The 14574-nt window shown below is 37.2% G+C and overlaps 1 protein-coding gene across 1 annotated transcript in view; it reads right to left on the reverse strand.

Annotated features, from left to right (window-relative positions):
- Positions 1 to 14574, reverse strand: part of veph1 (ventricular zone expressed PH domain-containing 1) — a 118511-nt gene that overhangs the window by 20675 nt on the left and 83262 nt on the right. The window contains exons 10-11 of the mRNA XM_089135359.1: positions 13691 to 13830; positions 10129 to 10263 (exon numbers count right to left, since the gene is read on the reverse strand). Of these exons, the coding sequence (XP_088991485.1) occupies positions 10129 to 10263; positions 13691 to 13830 (275 nt within the window). The remainder of the gene's footprint in view (positions 1 to 10128; positions 10264 to 13690; positions 13831 to 14574) is intronic.

Here is a 14574-nt window from a genome sequence, read left to right on the forward strand (position 1 = left end):
ACCGAGGTCCAAACGACAGTTATAACAGTTTCAGATGCAGCTTCAAATGTCTTTAAACGACACCAGACGATGAATAAGGGTCTTATCATGCGAAACGATCGGTTATTTCAAAGCTTATTCCAAAAATTTAACTTTTCTAAGGACAAATGCTAGCCTTTCTCCATTCTGTGAGGCGCGTTTGCAACGTCACGTGATACGTAATTACGTTCAAAAGGTCACGGGCGACGTAGCCAGAAGTACAGTCAGAGTGTTTACAAGTTGAACGTGAAAACTAACTCAAACGCCGTTTACAAAAAAGGAATTAAAAGTTGAAACAACGATGTCGGACGATTTTGATTCTGTACTTCCGGCTACGTCGCCCGTGACCTTTTGAACGTAATTACGTATTACATTACGTGACGTTGCAAACGCGCTTCACAATATATTACAAGGCTAGCATTTGTCCTTAGAAAAGTTACATTTTTGGAATAAGCTTTGAAATAACCGATCGTTTCGCATAATAAGACCCTTATTCATCGTTTGGTGTCGTTTAAAGACATTTGAAGCTGCATCTGAAACAGTTATTAACTGTCATTTGGACCTCGGTTGGACCTGGTTCCCATTGAAGTCCATTATAAGGAGAAAAATCCTGGAATGTTTTCATCAAAAACCTTAATTTCTTTTCGACTGAGGAAAGAAAGACATGGACATCTTGGATGACATGGGGGTGAGTAAATTATCAGCAAAAGTTTTTTCAAAAGTGAACTAATCCTTTAACATTAATACATTTTGAGGACTTTTTGTTACCTTTACAATAATTCAGTCTGGTTGAACACTGGTCTAGGGCAAAATATCAGCCACGGCTGTTTGTCAAAGCTATTTACAGAGATCTTAACAGCAGGAACTGACATCTGTATCAGTATAAATATATATATTAAGTTGTAGACAGACCAAGTGCTGGTGACGCATTTGCACATGTAGACTTTCAAAGATTAAATCTCTCAAAATCTCACAATCACTAGAACACTCGACAAATTGATTGTAAGTGATAGTTAAAGTTGATGTGTGTCATTGTTTGGATGGTAAAATACTTTCTCCTAACTCAGTTTAATGCGCAGAGACAACTTTAAGTAGCCATTTCTTAGGTTGATTTCCCACAAGAGTGTAAACACTGTCTCTGTGGCGCTATCAAAACATTGCTCTATTTGTTTGAGCGGCCCAATATGTCAACTTCTGGCTCCACCAATGGTGTGACTGCTTATAAATAACACCATTCAGATGGCCTTCTGAAGAGTGTGTGGTTCACTTATAACATAGTTTGGGAGCATAAAGCACTTCATTTCCACATTTGATATCACAATTTCAAATATATTAGACATTATGGACTACCATAACAAAAGGACACAATTTAGAAGAAAAGCAGCTGAAGCCATGTGACCAACCAGTTGTCAAAACATATCTTAATATTAAAGCATAATAATAAAGTAGGCTAAACGAGATGAAATAACATTAAATAACATTTTGTCTCGTCTCGTTTTGGTCAACGAAAATGAGGAGACATTTTAGCATAGTTTTTATTTTTGTAAATCACATTTAGTCTCGTTTTTATTCGTTTTTATTTTATTCGTTTTTATATCAACGATATTGCATTATACATTTCGTTATAGTCATCGTCACACGACCGGCATTTACGTTGCGTCTCGTTTTCGTCACGTGATAAAGCTTCGTTGAAGACAATATTTAGTCATAATTTTCGTTGACGAAAGCAACACTACTCAGTAGTACCCACAAACACACTACATGTCCCATGGTTTCTGTAAAAATAAACCAGCACACATACAGTCAGCTAGAGGTCGACAGTGTTTTCAGTGCAGTGAATGTGCCCGCTCTCCTGTGCCCACATTCACGCACAGACATGATACCGACATCACCCGACTCACTCTCTCTCAGCAGACGCTATAAGGGAATCGAGCGGCAAGGCTGCCCGCCTCAAACACTGCAAGCACACAATATAAAGACACAGGAGGCTGACCGGTTGACTGTTTGTTGACTTTTATTTGCGACATTGCTGCAGAGCTGGTGGCCTCTAGGGACGCTAGACGTGAAAGTTACAGGTTCCACAGTGTGGCTTTAATATTTAAAAGGAGTTTTTTTTTCAATGAGAGAAATGACCATAGCCATTGTAGCCAATTAATTAAATTCAAATATTCAATGCAAGAAAATCGATTAATACTTTATATAATCAAATTTAGCACACTGTTTCACTAAATTAACAGAAAAATATGTAATTAATTTATATTCAATGATCCATGAAAAGTCACTTTAGAAGGATGCCGCAAATTACTCAGTGCATCAGAGTTTTATATTCACTGAAATTCACTATTTGAACTAATTCATGGAAATGACTTACCAAATCCCTATTATTCGCAATGCAATGCAATGCAATGCAAAAAAAAAAAAAAAAGCATTAATATATATATATATATATATATATATATTACACAGAACGCTTGTAAAGAATACAAGCTCAAATGTATGAGAACCAATGAAGTTTGTTTCCACCTGTCCAACATATGCTGTGCTCGATACATGCATGTTGGTCAATGTTTATATGTGAAAAAATATGTCTTCCCCAGGTTTCATTAAAATACCTTCATTTGTGTTCAGAAAATAAATGAGTAATTAATTACAGAATTGTCCTTATTGGGTGAACTATCCCTTTAACCATCATTTCATATTTTTTATAAAGTCCAATAAATAAGAAGTGCTTTAAAATCGTCAATAATTGTTTGTTTGTTTTAAGCATGGAGAAGGAGCGCTGTCCAAAACAAATGATCATTGCAGTTTATTAGTATTTGTTTAAGTTTATTCTTCTTGGATGTATGAGCCTTTAATGTGCATGGCTGTCAACTGATGTGTGTTTGATGCCTTGTCTATCATAATGTGAATGAGAGTGTTTCCTGTTTTCACTCTTTTCAAAGCTGAATCTGTAAACAGATGACTCAAAATGACTCAAGATGATGAGTGTGAAACATACAAAAGATGAGTCAGTTCAGTAAATCACAGAATGAAATGACTCATTGATGATTGATAAATAATTAACTGAGGTCTCCAACAGCCTTTAACATGCCCCGAATACCATTTTCACTCTTTTTCTGATTCAGAATGTTGGGCAATTGGGGTTGGCAGCCTGCCAGTGTTGGGAAACTAAACTGAACAATGGGGCTACGCCATTCTAGTATGTCAAAAGCAAAATGTCAACACCAACCTTGACTCTCAAAGCCCCAGTGTGCATGTTCACAGAAAACGCTAAGCCCCAGATGTGCCAAAGCGTCGGGGGAGAACCGCATAACCACACAGGGCCTACTACATGCTAGCTAACATGTCATCATTATCCTGTGGAGACCGAAAAAGAGAGGTCCTTCTGTTTGTAATGGATACTATTGCAACACTCTTCCCAGTATCCTTTTATAGAGCCTCAGTCTCCCAAACACGCAACACTCACACCGAGATGGTAAACCAATCACAATCAATAAAATGCATAATGATATGCGGGCTAAGGGAAATTTCTATATTCTCCAAACAGATTCATTTTTTACCATTATTTCGGCGTGATCTATCATTAGCAATATGACACACTTATAATGCCTTCAAGATGTTATGTGGTGAAAATTCCTCTAAGACCTCCTGCAATTTTATTTTTCTGTCTACTTCATTTTTTTCTGAGTAGAGAGAAAAAAAAAGAATAATTAAAGGCATTTTACTGGCAAATTTAACTCTGTCTCTCTCTAGCATGTGGTGTATGACCCAGTCCATTCTTACATTTAAATTTCTGTCCACTGTGATCTACTAAAACACAGGTTCACACACAATTTTTGAACACTGAAACTTATTGGACATTTTCACCTTATTGGCCAAGAAAAAAAAGAATCTTTTGTGATGATCCAATACGTCTCACTATAGTGACAAGTCTCACTATATAGGGTCAGTTGTCACAAAGGAACCTGTAGAACATATTGAATAACTGCTATGGACCCTTTTCACAGACTGTGATGATGTGTTTCTACAGTTATTCTGTGTTTTTCATATTTTCAGTTTTTTAAACCTAATTTCCCTTTTTTGGAAAATTCACAGTTGTTTTCTTCTGCTATTGGAGCAAATGGGAAATACAAACATTATATCTGATGTGGTCTCCCATTCACCCTATAGAAGTTTCCTCAACTACGACGACTTCTGCTGAGAACCCTCGAAATGTGAGGGTCCATTCGACTACCTTGAGATAAATGAATGTTAAAGGGATACTTCACCTCTGGAAAGATGAATGTATATTTAAAATGGGTCATTTATGTGAAATAATTTTTGAATTTGGAGCTTTCTAGTCTGAGAAAAGCCAGAAAATGTATTTTTGGCTTATGTGGATGAAAGACAACAACTCCCAGAATGCACTTGCTTCGCTGCCCTAGGAGGCCACGCCTACCGGTAACAGAGCGCAGTAGTTAAACAACAAGTCTAGGCAACTAGTGAGTCTCCGTGATGAGTATGCCCGAAAATGTGTTTCGAGAATGCCCAAAATGTCCGGGATTCAGCTTTTGCATTCTACAGTCGCCATTCATTATGTTCACTGTGGCGAGCAGGACGAGTGAGGGCCGCGGGAGAACGGCGCGAGACCAGTGGCGCGATTACCGATGAGCGACACCTGTGAGACGCACCGGTCTCATATCTCTCATGGAGGAGCGGGAATTTTCTAAGTGTGTTAAAACGCACATCAACCGATCAGTTGTTTAGCATTCATGTAAACACTACATTCAAATTCACCAATCGGAATGAATTCAGTTAGATTGAAACAAAAGGTGTGCATGTAAACAATGAATGGCGACTGCAGAAAGCAAAAGCTGAATCCCGGACATCGACGAAAAAGTGGATGGTAACCCCTACTACTCAGCTAAGATTTCTCCACAGAACAAAAGCCTGCTAGCTTAGCTTCCAAAAAAAAAAAAGATGGCTGACACTTTGTGTACATTCTGTGAGATCCCACCCTCTATGGGCGGGTTGAGAACATTCGGGACAGCCGCTAATACTGACTCTACTCTTTAGCCTCTGGCCAAAAAAAAAATCCTCTGATGACACAACATGACGATTTTTGCACCATCTGAGGATTTCTCAAGACAAAAAAATACACAAATTTCTCATCTCAGGGGGATATGAGGGTGGAAAGCATGGTAATTCGAAAATACTACATTTTTTCTACTAATACAAAGCTAAATGCTAAATCCTGAAGTATCCCTTTAATGAACACTAAACAATTCCCAACAAGTTTTTGCAGAGCAGTTTCATATGAAAGTTTTTAGGTAGACGAGGAGGATGCTTTGCATTATAATCATTAAAGTATGTCTAGAGAGTACAAGAAAAACATACCTTTTTTCATGATATGACCATTTAAATTTAAGCGTAGGCCAGAAAACAAATCAAATGACATGTCAAGGGTTGTGCCATCGGTTAGGGGATGTTTATGAGTGCATTCAAGATGGTTTTGCTAGTGTCCTGCCTCGTATTTTTGTATGCGCCCAACGCAAACAGATTCCATATGTGTAGTGCACACAAAGTTCTTCGCTAGAAGTTAAATGACCCCACATTTAGGCAAAGGGAGGAAGACAGCGTAAAGACACAAAAGACACCAGCTGTACTATGTAATTATTCCAGACTTGACATTTATGATGTTTGAAAAGATCAACCACGCACTCAGATTTACATGGCACCATGAAGAGGAAATGACCTAAGGTAAACATCCCAGTCTCAGGAGCTATCACGACCTCTGACCTCGCACGGTTTGCATGACGTGGCCATTTTCCACTATAACAGAGGGAGTATATTGAGCTGAGCGATGTTAAAAATACTTTATTTTAGGTCTTTCTTTATTGATCTCCACAGAGAAGTTTGATTTGTACAGCAAGGTTGCCATTATATACATGCTTTAGAAATATATACATTCTCCCCAAAGGCATACTGTACATGTAAGTCTTGACACGGATCAGACAAAGTTTTTGCACCCTGCTGGGCCACTTCTTCCTTAAATATGTCCTGCAGAGAGGAAGCGGCATAGATGACTGATTATTTGATCTGGGGATTCTCAGCAGAAAGCAATATAAATAATTTACTTCACTGTCTATGTATTTTATGTTCACCAAGGCAGCATTTATTTGATCAAAAACAGAGTAAAAACAGTCATATTGTGAAATAATATAACAATTTCATAGAATGTTTTTGTATTTAAATACTGTATTTTATTCCTGTGATGGGAAAGCTGATTTTTTAGTCTTCAGTGTCACATGATCCTTCAGAAATCATTGTAATGTGCTGATTTGTTGCACAAGACTTTTTCTTCGTCTTCTATAATTTTGTTATTATTTGTCTAATTATCAATGGCTTATTACTGTTTTATAACTATAACTTTTTATACTTATCCACGTGTTTTGCCATTTTGATTTTGTGGAAACCGTGATATACTATCATTCCATTCGTTTGTGGAAATATAAAAGAAAAAAAAACATTTGATCGGCAAATGTGTATTAAATTGCGTGTAAATTGCGCAAAACTAACAGTACTGACATTTTTAATATTACAAAATCCTAAAAGTATCACACAAAAACAAATCAGGCAGCATTTTCAACACTTATAATGATAAGAACCATTATTAGTTCATAGTTATTGCTTATTCGTTACTTCTAATCTGATCACAAAAAAGCATGTAAACTGTATATGTAATGCTAAATATAATATAATGCAATGGGTGAATTGCAATACCATTATCAAGTGTCTGTCAGGGATATGTTCCATTCTGATTAGTTTGATTGTGTTTTGGTTTCATTTTCCATGTTCTTGTTTTGCCTGTGTTCCCAGTCATTGTTAGTTTCCATAGTTAGTTCAACACACCTATTCTTAGTTCCGCAAATAAGTTTTCAATCTTATTTGTTCAGTTTTCAATCTTGTTTTGGTTTAAGTGGTTGTGATTTATTGCCAATGCTTCCTGAGTGTAAAAATGGTTCTTGTTGAATTCTATCTCGTCATGCAGTTTGCCACAGCCACAACGTTACAGTGTCTGATTTGACCAGTAAATTAAAATAGGCCCTACACATTATTTTAATGGATAATCATACACTGCCATTTGTCATGATGCATAGCCGAAATACACAGGAAGAAGATCATTCAGGTACAGTCTTTAATAAACTCAAAAGGTATCTCAAAAAGAAGGCAGGCAGGCAAATAAACACCGTGTAACATTGACGAAACCGGACAACTAGAAATAAAAACACACAAACAAATGCCGAGTTCAGACTGCACGATTTTAGCCACGATTTTGGCTCACTGACAGGTTTTAAGAAATAGTCAAATGCCCGAAATCACAGGCAATAACGCAATGTGAATGAGCAAAGACGCGATCTGAGAGAATCGCAGACGCCCGTGAGATATTTGGCATGCTAAATATCTGGAATCTGTCGGCAATTCACAATCCTGCTGTGTGAAAAGTATTCTGACTGAAAACTACATCTGCGATTACTGACAGCCAATGAGAGAGCAAGATACAGAGCAGCGGGGAGTTTGGGGAGGAGTTATAGATCACATTTCAACATGGGATTGTTTCAGAAAAAGGCCTCTTCTATTGACTCTGTGCACGAGAAAAATGCTAACTTCCGCCTTGAGGGCGGATGTTGGGTACTTCGGTTCCGGTTGCCGTTGTTTACATCCTACATCAGTGGACTGGCTATCTAAAGCTTAGCTATCTAAATATATTTGTCTAAAACTATGTTCGTTTGTTCATTGTCAAGTCAACCAACACAGTTTTCACTCATATTTGGGTGGAGCCAGGCGCTGCTGCATTGTGAAAAGTAAACGATATTTCACATTTTGTCACCGCACCCAAGCAGTCGCTTCACAGAGTGGAGCGTTGCGTATCCATGACAACTAGAAGGAAGTTTTTAGGCTACGAATTATTTATTATATTATACCCTTTAACCAGGAGAAGCCCCTGGGTTTAGAACCTATTTTGAAAGGGAGACCTGTTTATAAATATGTGTGAACAGCCTAATATGTGTTAAACAGCCTAACTTGATAACGAACGAACCGTCTGATACCTTTACTCCCTGTATGACATGTATAGTGGTTGTCAACACTGATCTATATGACGATAGTGGTTGTCAACAACATCTGAACATCATAAACAAAACAATGGCCAACACAAACTGTTCTGGAAAATGCACTTTCTAACGCATGATTTCACATTTTATAATGTATAGAGAGAACAGTTACCAAATCGCATAGCTTGAGCACGTAGCATGGCAACATTAATGTCCGAGTGATTCCACGTGTACCGCGTATGTACACGCCGTCAAATGTCCGAGCGAAACAAAACAAAATGTAGATCTACATCTGGGGAGCGATATTTATTTTTTCCTAGGATGGTAGGAGTGACGGGTAGGTTGGGGTTGAGGTAGGTCATATGCTATATATATATATATACACTGTGTATGTATATATATATATATATATACAATAATAACGTTAAGTCAACGGTATTCATAAACACGCTGAAAAGAGATTATGCGTGTTGATAGCATGCCAAAAATACGTGATACGTGTCATACATACGCAATTTCATGAGATCAGTCTGAGCATGGATGTTGTTGTGACTTAACGTTCCCTTCAAAATGATGCAAATACTGAGAAATGTAATATTTAAACCCCTTCTCTCTTGCTCTGGGGAGCTGGAGGAAAATCATTAGCCAGTCGATGAACATAATCGACTGTAATTTTCGGCAAATGTTCAAGACATCTGGAGAAACATACATCCTCTACGTCGTCCATCAGGCTACCGGAAACTAGACACCCCATATCGGTTTCGCAGCCGGAACTAGCATATGATAACGTGCACATAGTCCATTTGGACACAAGAAATGGAAGAATGTGTAGAAAATGTGTAGAAATTTGGCAGGAGCACCCGTGTTTATTTGACGTTTCATCTGAACTGTACCACAACCGGGTCGAAAAGAAAAAGTCTCACGTGAGAACTCCGGTCTTGCACGTATGATGTCGCGTTGTTTCCTTGTCACATCTCACGTGTGTTTGTTGTAAACGTATGTAGTTAGCACGCAGCAAAAAGTGTAAACTGTTTACACATGCATTGGTGGTGATTTTTCATACAAATAGTTATAGTTTAGTTATAGTTTTGTCTCTAACTGAAACAAATATGCTTTTTCAGTCTGTTATGTAGGCTGCTATGATTTTTTCAGTTATTTTTTCACGACATGAAAATAGAGCACTTCTAATATGTCAGCAAATTTAAAAGCACTCGTTTAGTGATGCTCACATTCCCTATATTCACTGTAAAGTCAAGCTTCTAAATTGTATTTCTATTTTCTGATTAAGTCTATTTTCTATTTCTATTTTCTGATTAGGTCAAGTCACCTTTATTTATATAGTGCTTTATACATTACATATTGTTTATAACAGGAAAATGATGCAATGATGCAAACAGTTCATTGCAGCTGTACAGCAGATCTAAAAGAAAATAGTGCCGTTGTTCAGCTGAAGTCGGTTCAGCGTTAATTCAGTTCCGTTGTAATGATTAAATTGAAATTAATTTCATCTGTAGAGCAGGTCTGCAGAAAAACAGTGATGTCATCTTCATCGTCATTGTCATCCAGACTCAGTTCGGGGCAGTTCTTCTCTGGCCAATGAACGAACATGGTGTGTTTATGATTCAGGCCTCTTAGATATCAAAAGCTCAAGGAAAATTTGATTTCTCAGTTCATCACCCCTTTAAGGTTAACGCTTAATTGATTGTTCATTTAAACAACAATCAATTATGGGAATTTATGTAAATTGACATCCATACTTGGAATATAGCACGTGAGTTTTGTGGACCACGTTGATGGTGCCATTTTTTCTTTTTTGATATGAACAATCCCTTCAAACATCATGCGCGGGTTAAAAGCAGATGGGCTGAAGTGTGAGGTCAAATCTAAGGTCATATCTCAGGTAGAGTGAGGTGCTGCTGACTGAGTGGATACATGTTGGTTCATATGAGTGTGTGTTTGTGTGAATGACAGACAGACAGACAGAGACAGCATTAAAGAGAGACAGTAGAGACTTTACCTTCTTGTGAGGAACAGTTGTCTGGGTCACGGCCAGCTCGAAGCTGTGTGCTCCCGTCAGCTGTGTTTTCTCCCAGAGTTTCCTCAGCTGCTGCACACACTCGTCCTGACAGCACAACGCCTCGCTCACTTTACTCTGCACACAGACAAGATAAACTGCTCGCTTGCCAAGATTCACTCCACTCATAATTAGAGGTTTGCAAAGGCAAACATTACATTTGCTGCTGCTTATGGTAAGATAAACCTCTAAGCCAAAGTATTAAACATCTACATATGTAACCATACCAACATCTACATTTGTTAACAAGTATTCATTACTTCATGTTTCTGCATTTAATTATTGCATTGTTTAAATTAAAGGAGTAGTTCACTTTAAAAAAAAAAACTTTTGCTGATAATTTAATCATCCAACATCAAATCATCTTTCTTCAGTCGAAAAGAAATTAAGGTTTTTGATGAAAACATTCCAGGATTTTTCTCCATATAATGGACTTCAATGGGAACCAAACCGTTCAAGGTCCAAAAGACAGTTTCAGTGCAAACTGCAAATTGTTCAAAGGGCTTAAAATGATTTCAGACGATGAATAAGGGTCTTATCAAGCGAAACGATCGCTCATTTAAAAAAATAATAACAAAGTTTAAGTTTTATAAGCTCAAATGGTCGCCTTGCTCTGTTCTGTGATGCGCGTTCGTGACTTTCCTGTTCGAACTTGTTCATCAAAATGAACAAATCTTTTCCAGAGTCAACTCGTTCATTTCATTCATTGAATGAACCAAATGACATGAAAAAAGATTTGTTCATTTTGATGAACGGGTTCGAACAGGAAAGTCACGAACGCTCATCACAGAACAGAGCAAGGCGACCATTTGAGCATATAAAACTTAAACTTTTTTTTTAAATGAGTGATCGTTTCGCTTGATAAGACCCTTATCCATCGTCTGAAATCATTTAAAGCCCTTTGAACAGTTTGCAGTTTGTACTGAATCTGTCTTTTGGACCTTGAACCATTTGGTTCCCATTCAAGTCTATTATATGGAGAAAAATCCTGGAATGTTTTCATCAAAAACCTTAATTTCTTTTCGACTGAAGAAAGAATGACATGGATATCTTGGATTTTTTTTTTTTTTAAAGTGAACTACTCCTTTAATACCTGTTTCGCTAACTGTGTTTTTTGTATATGTAAATGTCTGAAATACTTAACTTAGTTACCTATGAAAACAGATGACTCTAAATTGTAATGTGGACTCATGGGAAATGTGCATTTTATGTAAAGCTGTTTCAAAATTATGTGTATTGTGAAAAGCGCTATACAAATAAATGAAAATTGAATTGAACTGAATAATCCTCAACCAACTGCCTAAAACCACCTAGAACACAACCGCACAGCAACACCCTGGTAAACACAAAATATACAAAAATAGTTTAATTTGAAATATCACTGATATATCACTCTACTGTATATCAACTTACAGATCTGTTTTGCCCTGTCCATTGCTATGGTTGCAACATCAATTAATGGAGTTCAGAGGTAAGGTCGGAAATTCGCTTTATAAATGCTTTTGGTTATACTGGTTGAAACTCTCTTCACATCCTGATAGCAATCAATAAGAGAAGTGGTCTAAATATTAAAACATGTACATATATATTCAGAAGTCTCAGGACCAAAAAATGTTCATCCAATAACACTACCAACGCAGTCAACACTATCAACGCAGAAAATAACCTGCAGCAGTCAGGTGGTACAAGTAAGAGCTCTGTAAGTTGTTTATGATGATTATTTTTGTAATGTTATGTTGTTTGAGACATGAGGTAATTTAAATTTGCTGTGTGCAGTCATGTTTTAAAGTGGACTTCACTTTGCAGACGCTCTGAAGGGAGGGGGGGATCTCATGTTTTAAGATTCAATATACCTACTGTATAAGATTCAATCCCACATTTAAATATGGTTTTCACTCCCAAAACTCTAAGCAGCTTGAAAAATAAAACTTGAACAGTACAGAAAACAAGCAAATACATGTATAATTTATAAATATTATATAGTCTATATATAAAGGATCCAACAATCACAAATAATATTTACAACTGTTATTTATTCCCCTCAATGATACATTGACACATACACAAACACATTATCTCATAGACTTCCACTGTTTTTATATCAGGTTAATGATAATTTTCAAACCTGACCCCTACCCTTAAACATAACCCTCACAGAAACCACTAACAGGGTTCTCAAGTCTCACGCATTGGCCGTGAGACACACGCATTTCGACCGGTTCACACGCGCACACGCCACACTGTGTATTTCTCACGCTGAAAAGGCAATGCCAACCAAGTTGTCCTGGCTGAAAGCTTTCTAACGTTGTATACGAGGCGCAGGCAAACAAAGTGAAGTTTCCTGCCGCCAGCGCGTATCTCCGCCAGATTGCGTTCGTTACTAGGCAACATATATATGCGCGCTGCGTGCACCACTGATCTATACTTGACATGTCATTCAGTAGCGCGAACACACGGAAATGGACGGAACATCCTCGGCCACCGTACGTTCGTTACTAGGTAACCAACAACATCGCGCGAACACATGTGTCGTGATGGAGAAGAAGGTAAGTTGGAAGAAGCTCGTCTAACATTTTTGGGCTAGAACATTTAATATGTAGCCCATCGTACATTATTATTGATGCTGTCAAAAACTCTACAACTACTTTGCAACCAGGCTCAGTTTGGCTATCTTACGTTATCTGAAACTGAGAGAAATGTTAGTGGGTATGGAAAGGAATGAAGATTTACTGATTTTATTTTAAATTATATTATACTGTAATATTAATAGTCTTTCTATTTACATTAAGGATGTATTACAGCAGATTGCTCTGGGTAATATTTAATAATTGTCATAATGTTGCATTTGTATTTTTCAAAGATGTCAGGAAAAAAGCAGAAAAATATTTTGTCATTTTGGGCACCAAAGGGTAAACCCCCTAAAAAGGTTGCCAGATTAGAGGAGGAGACAGTGGAAGAGGTGGTGCACTCTAATCTGTCCATTTGTTCTCAATGTCCCACCACACAATAAATCATTCGTCTAGATAGAAGACGCATTCAAAAATCAAAATGCAATTTTTAAAGATTTGTTTGAAACTGTTTGGAGCAATTTGTTATATTTTTGGTTAGCTATATTTGTAATACTGCATTAAAGAGTATTTGATGTGATGAATTGCTCTGTCATTTATCAGATTTACTAATTGTTATAATTTTAATTTGTTCCGGTTAATTATGAACAATGGGTAAAATTTGGGGCGGAGATGGGTGGGGCGGGGCTTCATTATGGCTCCTCCCCTAACCGCATGTGATCTCACTCCAAGCTTTTGCTCAAACTTGAGAACCCTGCACTAAATTTAAATACAAACATGATTTGGCCTATTTATAAGCCTTTTAATCTAGTGAGGACACACAATGGTTGTCATGATATTGCATTATCTAACAAAGAACATCTGGCCCTCACAAATATAAACACACTCACACATCCCCAAACATCTTGTGCCACAAAAACCACAAGTCTGACTGTTACCTGCAGTGCTAGAAGCATGATTTGGATCCAAATATGTGGCTGGCAGCTACACAGGGAGAAACAGGACTTTCCATAGAGGCAGTAGTGTCCTTTTAGTGGACAGGAGAATGACAGCTTAGCCACACAGCCACGATGGGAGTCTGGAGAACAACACACACATAAACACAAAAGCATAAATTGCTTTTGAATTCCTTCATCAAAAATGTAACCTACTTCCCAAAACCACATAATATCCTAAAATAAACTGCTCCATCTTGTAATACAAGAGTGCATAGTATTAAAGTCCCTTGATTCTCCAGATGTGTTTCTGAAAAAGCACTTATAGAATAACTGCTTTTGATTAAATTGTCTTTTTTTGCTAAAATTTTAATAAAATTGAAATTATATTTTGGGCAATGTAGGTAGATGTTAATGGTGGTGATGTTAATTCCTCTTGACTCAAACATTAAAATACCAGTATGTGGCAACCAGTGAATGTCTTCTTATGATTACACACAATCCAGCATAACTTGTCTAACTATATAAAAAGGGCAAAATACTTAATTAATAATGAATAAATTGTGCTTAAATTAAATTCTGAGTTACAATAACGTCTTTATGTCCAGTCAAATGTATCTGTATAGCACTTTTTATGATACACAATTTTCTTCAAAGCAGCTATACAGAAAATAATGATGCTAATATTCATGACATCTTAATATATTCACACATTTAGCAGATTAGAGCTGGGCGACAATCCAGTTTACATTGTTTAGCTAATTCTTCTGCTTAACAGACTCAAAAAACTTTCTCATGTAGCAAAGAGGCATGTTGGTTCAGTGGATCCAACCAATGAAATGGTTCTTAACCGTAAAACTCGAATGCTACTGTAAAGAGCCACAGAA

The sequence above is a fragment of the Pimephales promelas genome, chromosome 10 (assembly GCF_988280905.1).
Source record: "Pimephales promelas chromosome 10, fPimPro1.hap1.1, whole genome shotgun sequence".
Lineage (NCBI taxonomy): Eukaryota > Metazoa > Chordata > Actinopteri > Cypriniformes > Leuciscidae > Pimephales > Pimephales promelas.